This window comes from Cucurbita moschata, unplaced genomic scaffold (genome assembly GCF_002738365.1).
Source record: "Cucurbita moschata cultivar Rifu unplaced genomic scaffold, Cmos_1.0 Cmo_Scf00011, whole genome shotgun sequence".
NCBI lineage: Eukaryota > Viridiplantae > Streptophyta > Magnoliopsida > Cucurbitales > Cucurbitaceae > Cucurbita > Cucurbita moschata.
The window spans coordinates 4,119,447-4,140,858 of NW_019268527.1; the positions used below are offsets into that span (position 1 = coordinate 4,119,447).

The following is a 21,412-nucleotide window of genomic DNA, read 5'->3' on the forward strand; positions in this document are numbered from 1 at the left end:
CTATTTGAAAAGAACAATAAAGATTAAAATGGAATAATAATTAAAAAGTGGGTGTATTCAATTGATTAGATCAAGAAAGATTCTACTAGCTAGATAAAGAAATGTCACCTATAAACAAATTGGCTGTTAAATTTCATTATAAAATTTGAGAACATTAGTTAAGTGAGAATAGTGGGCCATGGTCAATGCCTAGGTTTTGTGTTAACATAACACGTGAAGCTCTTGCACGCCTACTACCACCTATTGTTGGAGGACAAAGGTTGCACGATTTCAAAGCTATAATCATATGGCCTTTTGGTAACAACCAACAGGCTGCCCTGTTTCTTTTCTTTAGCCTATTCCTTTACATTATACTAATGTTTGGAAGGGAATATACATGGTGCAAGATGCTTAAGCCACTGCCACTAACATCAGTGGGAGCTGCAAAAAAGAAGCCCAAAAAGAGGGCATTGTGCCATTAATTTTGCTGTGCTGTGCTGCTGTTGAATCAAGAAGGGGAACATTCCTGTGCTCCAACAACCCTACAAAGTAGAACTTTAAGGGTGGGGGGGCATTAGATGCTTCTACTTCTACGGTGCAGTTTAAGCTTTTCTTTTTGTTGGGTGCTACAGCAATTTATGGGGCATAAAAAGGAAGCAAACCATCATTCACATTGTCATATCATTAAGATTTGTTGCTAATTGTAGAACATTTCTCAAATGAGCAACTTCTTAAGTTACACTGGCGTTGTGAGATCCCCCGCATCGATTCGGGAGGAGAACGAAGCCTTCTTTATAATTGTGTGGAAATATGTTCCTAACATACGCGTTTTAAAACTTTGAGGGGAAGTCTAGAAGGAAAAATCCAAAAAGGACAATATCTGCCGGTGGTGAGCATGAGCTCTTACAATTGCAATCCAAAGGGTTGACAGTGACGAGGTCTCACTTTTTTCCATAACTGACCTTCATTGAGCAGCATTTGTTATATAAATCTATTTCTTTATGAACCTTTCAGAGAAGAGTACACAATAAAAGAATTTAATAATAGCTGCAAAATTGGAATTACGTCCATGATCCAGCCTTCAACAGTCACAGGTTAGGATTAGGTGATGATACCAGCAGATTAAAAGAAAATGACATCAAGATCTAGCAGATGACCAGACCATGTTCTGTCAAAAGGCAGTGGAGTTATTAAATTAGAGATACCTGTAAGCCAACTTGAAGTAGCAGCAAGCTGAAGACTATCGATTCCACACCCAAAACTTGTAGGATCATTATGCCCTGAAAAAAGAAAGAGAAGGCAACCAGTGGTTGTGCCTGCATACTTGACACAATCTCGATGTTCAAATATTGATCTGTTAACAAACAAAAGATCCAAGATCAGATTCTTTTTTCCAGTTTTTTTTTTCCTTCATTTTAACTAAATTCTATATTTTCACACACGGTTGTAGGGGGAGAGGTTGGGGGATGTGGAGTAGAAGCCGATCTCATGCTGTATATCAGCTTTGTAAATCAAGCATCTCCTCGAGAATAAGTTCCAGAGAAAGATTAGCGGTAGAACACCGGAATCCCTGTGAGATCCCACGTCGGTTGGAGAGGAGAGCAAAGCATTCCTTATAAGGGTGTGAAAACCACTCCCTATTAGATGCGTTTTAAAACTTTGAGGGGAAACCCAAAAGGAAAGGCTAAAGAGGACAACATCAGCTAATAGTGGGTTTGGGCGGTTACAAATAGTATTAGAGCCAGACACCGAGCGGTGTGCCAACGAGGATGCTGGGCCCCAAGGAGGGTGGATTGTGAGATCCCACATCGGTTGGAGAGGGGAACGAACATTCCTGATAAGAGTGTGGAAACCTCTCCCTAGTAGACGTGTTTTAAAACCTTGAGAGAAAGCCCATAAGGAAAAGTCCAGAAGGAAAAATCCAAATAAGACAATATCTGCTAGCGGTGGACTTGGGCTATTACAATCCCAAATCTAAAGCTCATTGGTAGACCAACACATTCCCATACCTCTACATTAATTTCACACGGCCTTTTTAAGTGAATGAAGATACAAACTAATGGCAATGTTTATATCTCACACAAACTACATGCGGTCTGAAGAGAATAACTTGCCTAGTCAGCTCTCACATTCAAGATCAAGTGGGTTGATGGCAGGAGAATAAAGAACTCACCCAGCACCTCTGCTTTGCCTTAAAATGGAAGTGCTTTAAAATAAATTAAACTCCAAGTTAGATTCTAAGAGTAAATATTACTGAAGTCTTCATAATTGGCCAATCCTTAATCCTCTTCAATCGCACTCTCTTACCCAAGCTTACTCGTGAAAGCTAGTTGCTAAATGCTTAATGTTCTTGTTTGAGCCTAATAGATCACGGACATGCAACTATGGTTAAAATGTCATCACTAGCCCAATAGGATTAAGCCCAACCATTGTATGAGTAATTATATTTATGATTTAGGATTTTAGGAATAAACGTAGGAAAATGATTTAGGGATTTTAGGAATAAAGTTAGGAAAATGATTTAGGTATTTTAGGAAAAACATGGAGAAATTTTAGGAATAGATTGACTACAATCTAGTATAAATACCCCTCCACTCTACCTAGTTCATCATCCCAAGAAATACCAAGCAACACAAAGTAGTGATTTCTACAAAATGTCTTGTACTCTCTTCTCGATTGGTCTTAATAAAGTGTGCGAGTGTTTCCCACAGAGAGTTGTGTTCAACAACTATCTTATCTCCAACTAGGATGAGTTCTCTTGAATTTCACTTTCAAACCTATCCCTTGTTTATGTCATCCATTTGCAAGTAAAAAACCCAAGGCAGAGTTCAAATAACCCATCTTTTAAAGAGGGTTGAATCACACAAAGCATATGACAATGCATTGACAACATTCAACAAAAAAACTTTTAAAGAAGGTTGAATCACAAAAATAAATTTTCATCTTTAAGAAAATGCATTCATACCTCTGGGGATGAAACAATTCAAAACAGGTGAGGGAACAAAGCAGGTACTAGTCTTGGAATCATTTCACAATCCAATTCCCCAGAGAGTAGAGCCAAGCACCTTAGACCTCCATGTACTACAAAATTTACTATGAATCAAAATTTTATTCAATGAAGATTTACATGTTAACAATCATCACATTGAAGGTATGCCAAAATATGAAATATTAATCCAAAGGAAAAACCAATGAGTTTATGACGAATGGATCATTTGCTTTGAGTAAGTTGAAGTATTTAAAAGAAAACATAAACGGACCTTCATGAAGAGAGAGTAAAATTCTAAGCCTCTAAACAAAGTGAAACAGCAAAAGGATGCAACCACATGAAATAAACTGTTAAAGCACCACCCCCATTCATATTAATTCGATTATTCATCAAATTTAAGAGGTAAGGCAATAGCTCAGGCCATTCCTCTGGCCAGTCATATATAGCGATTGATGCCACGGCCATACTAATTGCTGTACAAATTTTTCAATGGGAATCATCCAAAGTTAACAAAAGAAGCTTGCGAATGACTGCCCGAAAAGAAAAAAAAAACAGTGAACTAGAAATGTAGAATTTCAATATTGAGAGGATATACCCAAGTAGTGGCATTGGATGTCGCAAGACAGAAAGAGAATTGCAGACGTGAAAACAACGAATAACAGCATTTGGTGTCAAATAGATACCTTATCATCGTCAGAAACAGTGGGATGTTCAAATAATTCGTCACCCTCCTGCCAGTGTTTTTTGATGAACTGCTTTAGAAGGACTGCAGCTAGGTAAAAGCGTTAAGTTCTATCCAAAAATCATGGATGATCTTGAATCGCATGTCCTCGTCAATAACAACCACCGGCAACCAAAAAAGAGAAAAAAAGAAAGAAAGCGAAAGCTTAAACACAAGTGAAGATAATTTCCATACTTCGGAAAACTAAGTGCAAGGAAGATTAAAATTGCAGTGTTTACGCTTCCTAAGAGCACATGAAAGAAAACAAAACAGGAAGAAAATCACGCAGAAAAATTAAGAATCTCAATTGCAACGACAACAAAGGATATCTGGCGCAATCCTACTGGCAGCTCCCTGTTCGCAGTGACTTTGGATAATGCAACCCCAAAACCTTTAAGATGAATGAAGAATCACAATTAAATCCAGTAGTAGAATAAGTTAATCAGATAGTGAAAGACAGAACGAACCAGAAAACTTAATCTGTTCCTGATCTTCCTACAGTACAGAAACGTATGTATATGACATATCAATCCTGCCTAACACAATCGCATATCCACGCCAACGAGGCGGGAATGCGATTCATTTACTGTTCGGGTAACATAGAAAAATGATTCCATATGGGAAGACACTCGATAGTACAGATAACAATTAGCTGAGAATTACGGTGACGGCAAGAACCTGGTTGGAGAGATGCCTGATTTAGCGAGGTTTCAGCGAATGAGCGAACCTCCTGGTTGGGGTCAAGAGTGGCGGACAAGCAATTGAGAAGCCACTGTTGATCTTGATCAATCACATTGGCCATCTTCGAGCTCCGAGCAAAGGCTTCGCAGTCTCTTCCGCCGTCTCGGAGTTCACTCTGGTCGGCTCCGCGACTGTCGCAGCGTTTACTCTCTAGCTTCCAAGTATGGGATGTAAAAAAGCGCGCGTAGGATGATTGATTGCCAGGCGGGTTTGGGCAACAAGAAGACAAATGTAAATTAATATATTTATAACACTTTTATATATTTAAATTGGTTCCAACAAATTCGTACTCATAATTTAAAGTCTTTAAAATTAATTTATGTCGTGTAACGTTTCAAGTCCACCGCTAGTAGATATTGTCCACTTTGGACCGTTCTGTATCTTCGTCCATCAGCCTCGCAAGTTTATTAGAAGATTTTCACATTCTTATAAAAAATGTTTCGATTTTCACACCTTATAATCAATGTTTCGATTTTCACACCTTATAATAAATGTTTCGTTCCCTCTCCAACCGATATGGGAGCTCACAATCCACCCTTTTTGGGGGCCATCGTCCTCACTAGTATATTACTCGATGTTTGGCTCTTACGTATCATTGTCATTCTCACGATTTTAAAACACATCGAAGAGGTCTCCATACCCTTATAAGAAATATTTCGTTCCCCTCTCCAATCAATGTGGGATCACAAAATCTACCATCATTAACGGCTAGTGTCCTCGCTCGCACATCTGCAGCCTGGTGTCACAATCACACTTTATATGCAGCGGACTTGGATTTGTGCGGCACTCACTTTCCTAAGCCAATTCGTTCTTATGTTGCCTATGGTCAAGCGACGTATGCTCGAGCCTCTGACCTCAGTTTTAAGAGAAGGTTTTAGAAAGCGGGGGCAAAGAGAGATTTTTGAAAAAGACGTTATATAAGCAAGCAAGAGAGAAATAACAACGGCTTACAGTATATAACTTTGGGTAGGGAGAAGTTGACAACTCGTCGTATCCCCTATAGTACATTTTGAGGCATTTCATATCTGACAGGCCTAGACATGATATTTCTGAAACGTCATACTTCCTAGAAATAATAGAAATACAAAAGTAAAACACTAGAATATGAAAAGACATAAACCACTAGAATATGAAAAGACAAACGGTTGGGCTTGTCATGAGCATGCGGCCATGTGCAACACGCTTTGGATGAGCATGACCGTGACAGGACTAGTTGTCAAACCCACTCCTAGCACACATTATCTCATACCAATAATGTCCATTAATTAGAACAGAATTATGACAATTAGATCAGATTTATGAGAGCTATATCGAACCATATAAACATGAACTATTCACAAGGTCTTTTTATGTGATCAACCAAAGCAATAACAAAAGAAATACATAACTCGGCAAGGAAGAACAATGTCTATCTCACTCCCATTTGGTTGTAAGCTGATGAGTGTGCCTAAATTCCCAAGTAAGAACCACACTCCCATCCATTCTCTTCAGCACAAACCTCTCAACCAACACATAACACCCAAACCTCCTCCAAATTCCCACCCCTTTCAACTCCTCCCTTCGCCTCACCCTAATCTTCTTCTCTTCCCCTTCTTCAACCCATCCAAACCCCTCTCTCCCCTCCTCCCACTTCACCCTCTCCACAATCGCCGTGCTCAGCCCCACCCCCGCCGCCTCAAACCACACAAACCCATCGCCGCCATACCTTCTACGCGCAGCCGCCCCACCAGCAACCGAAGCCACCTCCCTCTCCACATAAACATCCACATCCACGCCATTGTTCCCTTCGCCGGAGCTCTCGCATCCAAATATTTCAAACCAATCCCGCCGGAGAGTCATTTCGTAATACGGCGAGTTACTCATCTGAGAACTAACATCTCCTTCTCGAATGAAGATGAAAGGGCAATACCACTTCCCAACCACCACTGGGTCCGAAGATTTGATCTCGGGGAGGCGGCCTCGTAGGGAGGGGTTGAGACCGAGTGCTTCAGTGGGTTCGAAGTTTTTGAGGGGTTGGGTGTATGCTCTCAAGCCCTTGCGGCTTAGGCGTTTTGGAGGAACCCCGTCCGGTGCCATGGACTTGGTGATGTAACCGTTGGGTCCTCCACAGTATATGTAATCGCTGATTTGGAATTGTTGATATGCATTTTTTGGGTCGAAAAGTTGTGGCGGCGGATCCAGAACGCTGTAGCAGCAGCGACCGCTTGTTTCTTCTTCCTTAGAACTTGTGCATGCTAGCCTGCGATTCAATTGAAATTTATATAGATCATGTGAAGTTATTCCTAAAAATCGATACCCAATTGTTGTAGCGCAGAATACCACAACCAGAAATACGACGATACCTAATTGTTATAGCCAAATGTCACAACAATTGTTGTAGCCAAATGTCACAACAAAAATACGATGATACCTAATTGTTACAATCAAAATATTTTGATACCCAATTGTTGTAATGAAAGTGAAAGGAAAACAAGATCGACTGCATCTACCGATGGTAGCAAATCACTGTAACAAAGTGTTTAAACGTTTATCTCTCACACTTTCCCACTACAAACTCTCTCAACAAAAGTTCCTCCTAATTATCTATCGACAATTACAAAATAATAATAACTTTAATCAATGACTTTATGTTTATAAATTAAGATTTAATATCTAAAATAAATGAGAATTATGATCATCGTGAAAGTAAGTGGGAGGTGCGTACCCTTTTCGAGTGCCGTGAGAATTGATGATATAATATTGGTTGGAAGAGAGGGGGAGATTCAGAACTGGAATGAGCACTGCGCGTACCGATTCAGAGTACTCAATTTCTCCTGCTTCAGCCGCATGTGTAAGCCGCAGAATCTTGTTCTGAGGGAAGGGCAGTTCCTTCACGGACTCCTTCGTCTTAAACAATCCACAGCACCATCTGGTTTCCGCAGGTTCTTCGTCTTGGATCACCAAAATCCCCGAATTCGGACCCTCCGGCGGCGCCGATGATAGGGACGACGGAGAGTTTCTGTACAGAGAAAGAGGCCTTGTCACGTACATTTTTTCTTTTCGAAATGCGATTCCTGATCCTCTTCTGATTCCGATTGGCTTCCATTTATCAAATCGGCGAGGGTTATGCCGCTGAATCGTGTTGATTAGTAGTCGAATAGCCGCCGGAGAAAGAACTCGGGTGCTTCCGGTGGCCAATTTTCAACCCTAAGGATAGTCTCTGACTTCCAAGAGGCAAAATAGATGAAGTTTTCTGTCGGTCAAAGGTTTAGTATAATATTGAATTATAGATGCTAAACGAAGAAGTAAGAAATTGAAATTTGAATTTGAATTTTTTTAAATTACGTTGAATATTTATATTATATTTTTATTTATCAAATATTATTCAATTTATTATCTGTTATATATATATATTTTAATAAAATTTGTGACTTTTTATATAGTTAAAAATGAATAAACAACGAATGGTAAAAACCATCTGTCCACGTGATTTTAGTGATCGGTCATATACCCCTATTTTGACACAAGAATGGTAAAAACCTATCTAATATGAAAGCACGTAAAAGGAGTTTGAAAAGAATAATCGAGACATCCAACACGTGGCTACTGACAACACGTCTTGAACAAGCATAGTGTCACAATATTATTAATATTTTTCTTTATTTATTTGCCTTATAAATCATAACAAACACAATTCAAATAATTAATAATTTAATCCAATCCAACCCGAAAAAACTTTTCTCACTCCCGTTTGATTCTAGTTTAAAGACAATGGATTTTTATAGCCAATTGGTTGAAGGCATATTTGTACTTGATTTGGTTGATATATTTTCAGCTTTCGACGATGGATATAGGTACACTCGGAAGGACTCGGCTTCCTTCTTACAAATTAGTTTTCTTGAATTTAACATGAAAATTTATTTTGACAGGTTAACAACCAACCTTAACTCAGTTGATAGAGCAGAGAACTGTCATTGTTGGAAAATCCCAATTAGCCATCCTTACGTTGCTGGTTTCAAACCCAAGATGTTGGATTTATTACTTTCAGTAAGATGTGTTCTTCAAAGTTTTTGTTGGATTGAAGCATGACAATACAGTTTTTACCTTGTGAAAAAGACGAAAAGCTTTCAACCAATGGAGCGGTGTGTCACAATTGCACTCTTGATGGCAGCGGACTTGCGATTGTGTGGCACTCATTTTCTAACGACAAGTGAGCTACGCCAATTCGTTCTTACGTCGCCTACGGCCAAGCGACGTATGCTCGAGCCTCTAGCCTCGGTTTAAGAAGAAGGTTTTAGAAAACGAGGGCAGAGAGAGATTTTTAAAAGAGACGTTATATAAGCAAGCAAGAGAGTAACAACAACAGCTATATAACCTTTGGTAGGGAGAAATTGACAACTAGTCATATCCCATTCTGAGCCATTTCATGTCTGGCAGGCCTAGACATGATTTTTCCGAAATGTCATACTCCCTAGACATATAAAAGTAAAACACTAGAACATGGAAAGACATAAAAGGTTTGGCTTGTCATGGGCATGCGATCATAAACAACACGCCTTGGACGAGCATGAACGTGACATGGTGCAAGCTCCTCTCTCAAGCTTAAATTTTAATTCACGTTATTAAAGAAATCAAGTACAAATACATAAAAGTTGATTTCGTTTCCAAATAGTACAAAGAGTAGTTCAAACAGTAAGGATAAACCACGCATAAGCAGAGCACTGAGACGAGAAGATGAGATTAACAGAAAGAAAGACATCGCGGCAAAAACAAACCACAATAATAGAACACGACAAATTTCTGTTTATGGAGTTTCGCTTACTCTGATTAGTGTCATCATTTGGGGTGTACCTGAGATACCCCAAATCATTACAAACTACAGGGAAAAATCTTCTGACGGCCTATCTTTGGCCCAAACTCCCCGCCAGTAGAAATTGTCCTATTTGGACTTTCCTTCACGGTTTTTAAAACGCGTCTACTAGGAAGAGGCTTCCACATACTTACAAAGAATGTTTCGTTCCTCTATCCAATCGAGGTGGGATCTCGTAATCCACTCCCTTTGGGGCCCAACGTCCTCGCTAGCACTCTTTTCTCTTTCCAATCAATATGGGATCTCACAATCCACCGCCTTCGGGACCCAGCGTCCTCACTGGGACACCGGCCGAGTAGAATGTGTTCCTCCTTCTAAACCCTTAATACCCAACATATGGGGAAAGACGTGCTGTCAACAATGATGATGACATGAGCAACTTCAATAATTCAAGAAGAGAGGTGCTTCCAGATGTAGAATTCAACACCTTTCATGATATAGAATTCAAAACTTTTGGAAGGCTAATTCAAATCATTAATAACAACACTCCAAAGACATAGAAAATGGGATCTTGATGTCTGGCGGGCTTTTATATTGTACAATTCTTAGTATCAAGTGTTCGTGTCATATAAGTACAGTAATAATAGTTTGAACTTTCATCACTAGGTCTCCACGTTGACTTTCTTTGACACACTCAATCTTCATCAATCAGTAGAAAACAAAAAGCAAAGCATTATCTCCATTGGTATGAGACATTTTGGGGAAACCAAAAGTAAAGTCACGAGAGCTTATGCTCAAAGTGGACAATATCATATTATTGTGGAGATTCGTGGTTCCTAACATGGTATCAGAGTCATGCCCTTAACTTAACCATGTTATTAGAATTCTCAAGAGAACAGTAACTTAGAAGGAACGTTTAGGTGACTAATTTATTTATAATTAGTAATGTATGCCGCACATCTATAGTTTTGAAAGAAATAACAATTTCTATATTCTAAAAAGCAGGCCAAGAATAACTACTGAAACAAGGCTTTCTGTTTAACAAAATTTTGTTCTAGAAACAAATTCCTAATGCTGTCATTTTTTTAGGCTAGAAGTGCCAAAGAACTAAGAAGGACGTGACACTCGAACTTTGTAGATTGGAAACCATCTTTGTCACAGAGTTTAGAGTTTATAGACAGAAAGACGAATGCAAACCAACTTGTGATGCAAGCAATACAAGAAAATTATTTGGCAATGTTAGAAAGGAAAAGAGCTCCAATAGATTTGAAAATCAAATGAAAAGAGAGATTTTTACCCCACGTTCAGTTGAACCTACAACATTAGGTGTAAAACGCTTTTTTCTTATTTTTCCTTGTTACGTAAAAAAATATTGAGATAAAAATGTAGCCAATATTACTAACTTCATACACTACTCTTATTTTGTCTTTACTATGTCTTACGTTTTGGTCTGTGTTCATTGATAAATTGACCTGGTATAACATGTTTATTCTATATACATATTTGTGTGCATGCTCACTTCTGTATTCTCTCGTCATCGAACCATTCACAACTTAATATATTAGTAAGATTCTCTCTCTGACTCTCACTGTTATTTTGTGATGCATTTCTTAATAGAATGAGTTCTTACATCAAACCATCATAAATTCTACTCTAATCATGGTGAATTAGTTCATGATCAGCAGCAAAATTTATTTTTCTTGCTATTGAGCTCATGATTCGGTCAAGATTTAAGAAGCTTGTGGACAATTAAATTCTAGGGGACAGTCAGCTAGCTTCTTTAAATCTTGACCAAATCATCGGCTCAGTAGCAAGAAAAATAAATTTTACTGTCGATCAAGAGTAATTCACTATGATTAGAGTAGAATTTATGATGTTTTGATGTAAGAACTCATTCTATCATGCATCACAAAATAACAGTGAAACCTAGAAAGGATCCTACTAATACATTAAGTTGTAAATGGTTCGATAGCGAGAGCATACATGCACAAATATATATATATATATATATATATATAGAATAAACATGTTATACCAAGTCAATTTGCCAACGAAGACAAACCAAAACGTAAAACGTAGTAAAGACAAAACAAAAGCAGTGCCTAAATTAGTAACATATTGGCTACATTTTTATTCCAATATTTTTATGTAACAAAGAAAAATAAGAAAAAGCCCTCCACAACAAAAGTATTAAATTATAACGTTTAAGTTCAACCGAACGTGGTGCAAAAGTCATCTCTTTTGATTTTCAAATCTATTGGAGCTCTTTCCCTTTCTAATATTACCAAATAATTTCCTTGGATTGCCCGCCTCACAAATTAGTTTGCATTCATCAAGGTGACCAAGCCATGACTTCCACTCAAGGACTGCCCGTAGAATTTTATTGTACAAATGTACCCTATCTTTCTCTCACCATAAAATTTCTCATGTGAGGCACGTGCACTATGATTTATGTCAAGAATGTTTCATAAGTTAAATGCCATATAATGCCCTTTGTCTTGGTGTAATTGTACACTTTCGTTCATGTTTCATAATTTTATTTTAAAAATGTACCCTTTAACCAAAGTTCGTTATTCTTTATCTTGGTGTAATTGTCCTTAGTTATGTCCTTTCAAGTTTCTTGAGGGTCCTTTTATAAGTTATCCTTCTCCGGCATGTCCTTATAAACCATAGTCTCTCTTTTAAGATTTCATAACGTTTAGAGTTCTTTAGGACCTTAGAAAACATCGGTCCTTATAGAGGTACTTTAATCATTTACTACCCATTTCTTGGTTTAAGTTCTTAACTTATTTCAAACTCCTTTTAACTTATTGATAAACCTTTGTGTCCTTAAAATAAGGTCTTCACTTCAAATCCTAAGTCATTTGGAGACTTTTTGGATCTCTAATAGCTTAGGGTTATCCTAAGGGCATTTTAGCATTTAACTCTTCATTTAACCCCCTAAACATGCTCCATAACTAAGGACAATTACATCAATGCAAGTTAAGAGTAGCGAACTTTTCAGAATATAAGTTCTTGAGAGGAGGAGAATTTGTAAGACTCCGTACTAAGTTTAAGTTGGTCAAGGTTTAAGGGATCCAAGTTATGGATTAAGACCCAAGAAAGGTTAAGGGGCCAATATGAGAGATTAAGGTTTATAAGGACATGCCGGACCAACGTATAAAAGGACCCTCAAGAAACTTGGAAGGACATAACCAGAGATAATTACACCAAGGCAAGGTAAGAATAGCTAACTACGGAATTTATGTTCTTGAGAGGAGGAAAATTTGTAAGACTCCCCAGTAAGTTTAAGTTGGTCTGGGTTTAAGGGATCCAAGGAAAGGATTAAGATCAAAGGAAGTTTAAGGGGCCGAAAGAAGAGATTAATGTTTATAGCGACATGCCGGACCAACCTATAAAAGGTCCCTCAAAAAAACATGGAAGGATATAACTAACGACAATTACACCAAGACAAGGTAAGAATACCGAACTTTCCAGAATAAAAGTTCGTGAGAGGAGGAGGATTTGCAAGTCCCCCTCCCTAGTAAGTTTAAGATTCTCAAGGTTTAAGGGATGTAAGGAAAGGATTAAGACCCAACAAAGGTTAATGGACCGATAGAAGAGGTGAAGGTTAATAAGGACATGCCGGAAAAGGACCAACCTATAAAAGGACCCTCAAGAAACTTGGAAGGACATAATGAAGGACAATTACCCCAAGACAAGGTAAAAATACCGAACTTTACGGAATGAAAGTTCTTGAGAGGATGAAAATTTATAAGACTCCCTAGTAAGTTTATGTTGTTCATGGTTTAAGGGATCCAAGGAAAGGATTAAGACTCAAGGAAGGTTAAGGGGCCGAAAGAAGTAACGATTTATAAGGACATGCCGGTGAAGGACCAACCGAACCTATAAAGGGACCCTCAAGAAACTTGGAAGGACATAACAAAGGACAATTACACCAAGGCACGGTAAGAATATCGAACTTTCCGGAATGAAAGTTCTTGAGAGGAGGAGAATTTGTACGACTCCTTAATAAGTTTAAGTTGCTCAAAGGTTTAAGGGATCCGAGGAAAGGATTAAGACCCGAGGAAGGTTAAGGGCTCAAAAGAAGAGATTAAAGTTTATAAGGACATGCCGGAGAAGGACCAACCTATAAAAGGACCCTCAAGAAACTTATTAGACGGACATAACTAAGGATAATTTCACCAAGGAAAGGTAAGAATAGCTTCTGGAAAGCTCGCTATTCTTACCATGTCTTGGTGTAATTGTCTTTAGTTATGTCCTGTTTCTTGAGGATCCCTTTATAGGTTGGTCCTTCTCCGGCATGTCCTTATAAACCCTAATCACTTCTTTCGGCCCCATAACCTTCCTTGGGTCTTAATCCTTTCCTTAGATCCCTTCAACCTTGACCAACTTAAACTTATTAAGGAGTCGTACAAATTCTCCTCCTCTCAAGAACTTCCATTCCGGAAAGTTCGATATTCTTACCGTGCCTTGGTGTAATTGTCCTTTGTTATGTCCTTCCAAGTTTCTTGAGGGTCCCTTTATAGGTTCGGTTGGTCCTTCACCGGCATGTCCTTATAAACCTTAATCTATTCTTTCGGCCCCCTAGGACCAACCGAACCTATAAAGGGACCCTCAAGAAACTTGGAAGAACATAAACCTTAATCTATTCTTTCGGCCCCTTAACCCTTCTTGGGTCTTAATCCTTTCATTGGATCCCTTAAACCTTTTGCAACTTAAACTTACTAGGGAGTCTTACAAATTCTCCACCTCTCGTGAACTTTCATTCCGGAAAGTTCTCTATTCTTACCTTGTCTTGGTGTAATTATCCTTAGGGAGTCTTACAAATTCTCCACCGGAGTCTTACAAATTCTCCACCTCTCAAGAACTTTCATTCCGGAAAGTTCTCTATTCTTACCTTGTCTTGGTGTAATTATCCTTAGTTATTCTCCACCTCTCAAGAACTTTCATTCCGAAAAGTTCTCTATTCTTACCTTGTCTTGGCGTAATTATCCTTAGTTATGTCCTTCCAAGTTTATTGAGGCTCCCTTTGTAGGTTAGGTTGGTCCTTCTCCGGCATGTCCTTACAAACCTTAATCTCTTCTTTCGGACCCTTAACCTTCTTTGGGTCTTAATCCTTTCCTTGAATCTCTTAAACCGTTGGTCCTTCTCCAGCATGTCCTTACAAACCTTAATCTCTTCTTTCGGACTCTTAACCTTCTTTGGGTCTGAATCCTTTCCTTGAATCTCTTAAACGTTGACCAACTTAAACTTATTAGAGAGTCTTACAAATTCTCCTCCTCCAAATTAACCTTTTTTGGGTCTTAATCCTTTCCTTGGATCCCTTCAACCTTGACCAACTTATAAACTTATTAGGGAGTCTAACAAATTCTCCTCATCCAAAGAACTTTCAATCCGGAAAGTTCGCTATTCTTAGCTTGCCTTGGTGTAATTGTGTTTAGTTATGTCCTTCCGGATCCCTTAAACCTTGACCAACTTAAACTTATTAGGAAGTCTTACAAATTCTCCTCATCCAAAGAACTTTCAATCCAGAAAGTTCGCTATTCTTAGCTTGCCTTGGTGTAATTGTGCTTAGTTATGTCCTTCCAAGTTTCTTGAGGGTCCCTTTATAGGTTAGGTTGGTCCTTCTCCGACATGTCCTTATAAACCTTCGTCTATTCTTTCGGCCCCTTAACCTTCCTTGGATCTTAATCCTTTCCTTGGATCCCTTAAACCATCCGTATAAACCTTCATCTATTCTTTCGGCCCCTTAACCTTCCTTGGATCTTAATCCTTTCCTTGGATACCTTAAACCGTCCTTATTCTTTCGGCCCCTTAACCTTCCTTGGATCTTAATCCTTTCCTTGGATACCTTAAACCGTCCTTATAACATCTATTCTTTCGACCCCTTAACCTTCCTTGGATCTTAATCCTTTCCTTGGACCCCTTGAACCTTAACCAACTTAAACTTACTGGAGAGTCTTACAAATTTTCTTCATCTCAAGAACTTCTATTTCAGAAAGTTCGCTATTCTTACCTTCTCTTGGTTCCTTAGGTCCCTTAAACCTTAACCAACTTAAACTTAATGGAGAGTCTTACAAATTTTCTTCATCTCAAGAACTTCCATTCCGGAAAGTTCGCTATTCTTACCTTCTCCGGCATGTCCTTATAAACCTTAATTTATTCTTTCAATCTATTCTTTCGGCCCCTTAACCTTTCTTTAGTCTTAATCCTTTCCTTGGATCTCTTAAACCTTTTGCCACTTAAACTTAAAAGGGAGTCTTATAAATTTTCCACCTCTCAAGAACTTTCATTCCAAGGGAGTTATAAGTTTTCCACCTCTCAATAACTTTCATTTCGGAAAGTTCGTTATTCTTACCCTACCTTGTTGTAATGGTCCGTAGTTATATCCTTCCAAGTTTCTTGAGGGTCTCTTTATAGGTTGGTCCTTGCCCTTATAAACCTTAATCTCTTCTTTCGGACCCTTAACCATCATTTGGGCTTAATCCTTTCCTTGGATCCCTCAAACCAAACCAACTTAAAACTTATTAGGGAGTCTTACAAATTCTCCTCCTCTCAATAACTTTCATTTCAGAAAGTTCACTATTCTTTTCATTTCGGAAAGTTCACTATTCTTACCTTGCCTTGGTGTTAGTTATATGTCCTTCCAAGTTTCTTGAGGATCCCTTTATAGGTTAGGTTGGTCTTTCTCCGGCATGTCCTTGTAAACCTTAATCTATTATTTCGGTCACTTAAAAATCTATTATTTCATTTCAGTCCCTTAAAAATCTATTATTTCATTTCGGTCCCTTAACCTTTCTTGGGTCTTGATCCTTTCCTTGGATCCCTTAATCCTATTCTTTTCATTTCGAAAAGTTCACTATTCTTACTTGCCTTGGTGTAATTGTCCTTAGTTATACGTCCTTCCAAGTTTCTTGAGGATCCCTTCATAGGTTAGGTTGGTCTTTCTCCAGCATGTCCTTATAAACCTTAATCTATTATTTCGGTCCCTTAACCTTTCTTGGGTCTTGATCCTTTCCTTGAATCCCTTAATCCTATTCTTTTCATTTTGGAAAGTTCACTATTCTTACCTTGCCTTGACGTAATTGTCCTTAGTTATACGTCATTCCAAGTTTCTTGAGGATCCCTTAATAGGTTAGGTTGGTCCTTCTCCGGCATGTCCTTATAAACCTTAATTTATTATTTCGGTACTATTCTTACCTTGCCTTGGCGTAATTGTCCTTAGTTATACGTCCTTCCAAATTTCTCGAGGATCCCTTTATAGGTTAGGTTGGTCATTCTCCAGCATGTCCTTATAAACCTTAATCTATTATTTCTGTCCCTTAACCTTTCCTTAGGTCTTGATCCTTTTGCAACTTAAACTTACTGGGGAGTGTTACAAATTTCCCACCTAGAACTTTCATTCTATTCTTAGAATAGTTATGTCCTTTCAAGAGGGTCCTTTTTATAAGTTGGTCCTTCTCTTGCATCTCCTAATAAACCTTAATCTCTTCTTTCGGCCCCTTAAATTTAACCTTCCTTCGTCTTCTTTCGGACCCTTAACCTTAACCTTCCTTCCTTGGGTCTTCTTTCACTTAACCTTAACCTTCCTTCCTTAGGTCTTCTTTCGGACCCTTAACCTTAACCTTCCTTCCTTGGGTCTTCTTTCACTTAACCTTAACCTTCCTTCCTTGAGTCTTTTTCAGACCCTTAACCTTCCTTCCTGGGTCTTCTTTCAGACCCTTAACCTTAACCTTTCTTGGCTCTTAATCCTTTCCTTGGATTCCTTAAACCTTACCCTTCCTGGACTCTTAATCCTTTCCTTTGATTCCTTAAACCTTAATAAACTTAAACTTATTAGGGAGTCTCTCCTCCTCACAAGAACGGGAGTCTTACAAATCCTCCTCACAAGAGAACGAGAGTCTTACAAATTTTCCTCCGCCTTCCTTGGGCCTTCTTTCAGACCCTTAACCTTCCTTCCTTGGGCCTTCTTTCAACCTTCCTTCCTTGGGCCTTCTTAATCCTTTCCTTGGATTCCTTAAACCTTGACCAACTTAAACTAACCTTCTTGGGCTCTTAATCCTTTCTTTGGATTCCTTAAACCTTGACCCTTCCTGGGCTCTTAATCCTTTCCTTGGATTCCTTAAACCTTGACCAACTTAAACTTATTAGAGAGTCTTACAAATTCTCCTCCTCACAAGAACGGGAGTCTTACAAATTCTCTTCCTCACAAGAACGGGAGTCTTACAAATTCTCCTCTTACAAATTCTCCTCCTCACACGAACTTTTCAAGTTCGCTATTTTTACCTTGCCTTGGTGTAATTATCCTTAGTTATGTCCTTCAAGGACCCTTAACCTTAACCTTCCTTGGTCTTCTTTCGGAACCTTATCCTTGGTTTCTTTCGGGCCCTCAACCTTCCTTCCTTCGGTCTTCTTTCAGACCCTCAACCTTCCTTCCTTGGCCTTCTTTCAGACCCTCAACCTTCCTCCCTAGGGCCTTCTTTCAGACCCTTGACCTTCCTTCCTTGGGCCTTCTTTCAGACCCTTGACCTTCCTTCTTTGGGCCTTCTTTCGAGGGTCCATTTATAGGTTTGTCCTTCCTTCAGGCATGTCCTTATAAACCCTTAACCTTAACCTTCTTTGGGTCTTCTCCATTTATAGGTTGGTCCTTCTCCGGCATGTCCTTGTAAACCTTAATAAGGACCCTTAACCTTAACCTTCCTTAACCTTCCTTGGTCTTCTTTCGGACCCTCAACCTTCCTTCCTTCGGTCTTCTTTCAGACCCTTGACCTTCCTTCCTTGGCCTTCTTTCAGACCCTTGACCTTCCTCCCTTGGGCCTTCTTTCAGACCCTTGACCTTCCTTCTTTGGGTCTTCTTTCGAGGGTCCATTTATAGGTGGGTCCTTCCTCCGGCATGTCCTTATAAACCCTTAACCTTAACCTTCTTTGGGTCTTCTTTCAGACCCTTAACCTTAACCTTCTTTGGGTCTTCTTTCGGACCCTTAACTTTCCTTATTAAGGGTCTACTTTCCTTGTAATTGTTCTTAGTTATGTCCTTCCAACTCCTCTCGAGAACTATCATTCTTGAAAGTTCGTAGTGTAATTATCCTTAGTTATGTCCTTCCAACTCCTCTCAAGAACCATCATTCTTGAAAGTTCGCTATTCTTAGCTTACCTTGGTGTAATTGTCCTTAATTATGTCCTTCCAACTCCTCTCAAGAACTATCATTCTTGAAAGTTCGCTATTCTTAGCTTGCCTTGGTGTAATAGTTACTAGTTATGTCCTTCCAAGTTGTCCATTTATAGGTTGGTCCTTCTCCGACATGTCCATTAAGAACCCTCAACCTTCCTTCCTTCCTTGGTCTTCTTTCGGACCCTCAACCTTCCTTCCTTAGACCCTTAACCCTCCTTCCTTAACCTTCCTTCCTTGGTCCTTCTTTCAGACCCTTGACCTTCCTTCCTTGGGCCTTCTTTCAGACCCTTGACCTTCCTTCCTTGGGCCTTCTTTCAGACCCTTGACCTTCCTTCCTTGGGCCTTCTTTCAGACCCTTGACCTTCCTCCCTTGGGCCTTCTTTCAGACCCTTGACCTTCCTTCCTTGGGCCGTTGGGCCTTCTTTCGGACCCTTGACCTTCCTTCCTTGGGCCTTCTTTCGGACCCTTGACCTTCCTTCTTTGGGCCTTCTTTCAGACCCTTGACCTTCCTTCTTTGGGCCTTCTTTCGACCCTTGACCTTCCTTCTTTGGGCCTCCTTTCGAGGGTCCATTTATAGGTTGTCCTTCCTCCGGGCATGTCCTTATAAACCCTTAACCTTCATTCCGGGTCTTCTTTCAGACCCTTAACCTTCATTCCGGGTCTGCTTTCAGACCCTTGACTTTCCTTCTTTGGGTCTGCTTTCAGACCCTTAACTTTCATCCAGACTTTCATCCAGTTCGCTATTTTTAGCTTGCCTAGGTGTAATTGTCATTAGTTATGTCCTTCCAACTCCTCTAGAGAACTATCATCCTTGAAAGTTCGCTATTCTTAGCTTGCCTTGGTGTAATAGTTACAGTTATTCTTGTCATTAGTTATGTCCTATATGAGTAATGAAAAAAATAATTATGCATTGATCTTCAATTCAGACAAATCATTAAGTTGAACAAAGAAAGTACCTTTGACTTCAATCACTTTGCCCTGGACTCAAATGAGTCTCAAAAATTGACCCGGGCACTAGTATATCTCTCATATTGTTCATCATCATGACCTAGAGAAATGTTCATAAGAGCAAATTCAAAACCCGAAAGCTCATTCTCAAAAACTTTAGTGGTTGAAAAGCAAAATGATTCAACCTAACGAATTTCATCAATCATAAATATGAATGTATATAACAAGTTAACCTCGGCCTGAGTCTCAACTGTGTTGGCTAGCTTTGAAACTGCCACTCAACTAAACTATGAGGGCCTTACGACTAATGAGTGCAAAAGTTGAAGTAAAACCCTTCATTTATGTTGAAATCATAAGCAAATAAAAAAATAAAAGTGCATCAAATCATCCCCAACAGGAAAAAGCCATACATCCTCATACGGGCACTAAATACGATACAAGGCACAAGGCACCTGTTTTTCCATAAATTCTGGCTGAGTTCTATAAGAAGCATTGTCTAAATTGGCTCGACAGAGAGGATGGTAACTGTGCCGATAAGATTCTATATTCTTTAATATAGTTTATTTCATTGCAACCCAAGCTAGCAACAATTACATTTTGGAATTTTCTTAATTGCTGCACGCTATGGCCTCAAAAAATATGGTGTGAAGAACTTATGGAAGTTAAAAGGACAGTAATTCCATGGTTCTTCATTGAGCAAGGGAGGAACCTTCAGAACTTGTTCCTTGTAGAAAAACGACTTTCACGATATTAGGCGTTTTGATTCATCATTTACTTTCAGTACATCTTTTTTCAAGAGTTGTAAAACCGAAGATCAATAAAGCAGCTAAAGCTACAATTCACAACTTCACAGCCAACAAATAATAAAAATAAAGCTTAAATTCAACTTAACATCCTTGGGCTTGGAATCATACCAGTATTCCAAGCAGATGCGAAAATCCCACCGGCCTCCATGACAGGACCAACTGCTTTTCTTTTGCCCAAGTAATCGCTTCATAAAGAGAAACTGCTTTGCTCTTCCCCTCCTGTTATCGGAACCAATCGCAATGACATAAGAGTTCCTCGTCCTCCTCTCTTCTGCCAACACATAAATTTGAGTATCAGATTTGTCCCCACACAGAGAAGAGATAGAAGATGACGGGGAATGAAACGAAGAGTCCAAGACAATAATCACGTTACCATGGAAACGAACAATGAACCTACTAAAAACGCCCTAATCCTCCGTAATCGAAACCACGAAAAGTTTCAATAAACCCCTAAACCCTAATAGCCGGCTGTGCCCTTAAAATTTCAAATCCAGAACAGATTAGGTTGAAATTAAGTTGCATTACCTTGATTTTTCATCCTCAAGAGGAGGCGAGAAACTTCTTTCGATTCTGCTCTCTCTTCCTCCGATTGCTTGGTAATTATCTAGCGTTTGATTTCGGCAACGAACGTTCAAAAGGGAAGAGGCCGTTGATGGGAGCGTTCTGATTCGAGTGTGGGAATGTGCTGAAGAAGAGAGTGTGAGTGAGGGAGGGTCGGATATATATATGATCCGTGTGAAATCCGCAGGGGCCGATACAGCTGGCGATGGGGTCAACGGCCCTGAAGACCGTTTGGCTCTGAACGTGGAAAACCGTCGACGATAAAAACGGCTACGTAATCTAATCGATCCACGTTTTCTTCCGTAGTTTTAGGGATTTTTCGGATATTTCTTTTTACCAATATTTTGTTTAGTTTAAAAAAATGAAATAAATCTTGTACAACAAGTATTGTTTTTCTTTTTCTTTTTTTTCTTTTTCGTTAACAAATTCGCCCAATTAACCAGAAACTCGAACCAAATCCATTCGTGTTCTAAAAATTAACCCGATCCAATCCTACCTGTATAATTTAAGTTGGTTAGTTCGGGTTGAATGTACCCTCTTAATACTCAATACTTTAAATATTGTTAAAATGAATTTTTTTCAAAATAAATATAGATAAATATTTTAAATGGCAATTCAAACGCATACCAGTTCAGAGTTTTTTTTTTTTTTTTTTTTTTTTTTTTTTTTTTTTTTTTTTTTTTTTTTTTTTTTTTTTTTTTTT

The 21,412-nt window shown here is 39.0% G+C and overlaps 1 protein-coding gene and 2 long non-coding RNA genes across 5 annotated transcripts; all 3 read right to left on the reverse strand.

The window, feature by feature from the left end:
• Nucleotides 1–273: 273 nt before the first annotated feature.
• Nucleotides 274–20,918, reverse strand: LOC111449655. Of its 3 annotated transcripts, none has more exons than XR_002711686.1 (4): nucleotides 20,674–20,918; nucleotides 20,257–20,419; nucleotides 1,185–1,259; nucleotides 274–941 (listed from the first exon to the last, which is right to left on the reverse strand). It is a non-coding gene; the product is annotated as an uncharacterized LOC111449655 (long non-coding RNA). The 3 variants fall into 3 exon arrangements; XR_002711688.1 differs by lacking the exons at nucleotides 274–941; nucleotides 1,185–1,259 and adding exons at nucleotides 9,611–9,630; nucleotides 19,351–19,442 and having other exon boundaries at nucleotides 20,674–20,911; XR_002711687.1 differs by lacking the exons at nucleotides 274–941; nucleotides 1,185–1,259 and adding exons at nucleotides 9,774–9,918; nucleotides 19,351–19,442 and having other exon boundaries at nucleotides 20,674–20,911.
• LOC111449654 lies at nucleotides 5,566–7,618 on the reverse strand. Its single transcript, XM_023089649.1, has 2 exons — nucleotides 7,135–7,618; nucleotides 5,566–6,669 (listed from the first exon to the last, which is right to left on the reverse strand). Exons 1-2 carry the CDS (start codon nucleotides 7,458–7,460, stop codon nucleotides 5,844–5,846), a joined length of 1,152 nt encoding a protein of 383 aa, XP_022945417.1. The 5' UTR covers nucleotides 7,461–7,618; the 3' UTR covers nucleotides 5,566–5,843.
• Nucleotides 18,040–18,202, reverse strand: LOC111449656. Its single transcript, XR_002711689.1, has 2 exons — nucleotides 18,130–18,202; nucleotides 18,040–18,058 (listed from the first exon to the last, which is right to left on the reverse strand). It is a non-coding gene; the product is annotated as an uncharacterized LOC111449656 (long non-coding RNA).
• Nucleotides 20,919–21,412: the final 494 nt, after the last annotated feature.

Coding starts and splice junctions, on each gene's coding strand:
- LOC111449654 (XM_023089649.1), bottom strand. CDS start 7,460: ATGTACGTGACAAGGCCTCTTTCTCTGTACAGAAACTCTCCGTCGTCC. Junction 6,670..7,134: donor TCTCACGGCACTCGAAAAGG/GTACGCACCTCC, acceptor ATTGAATCGCAG/GCTAGCATGCACAAGTTCTA.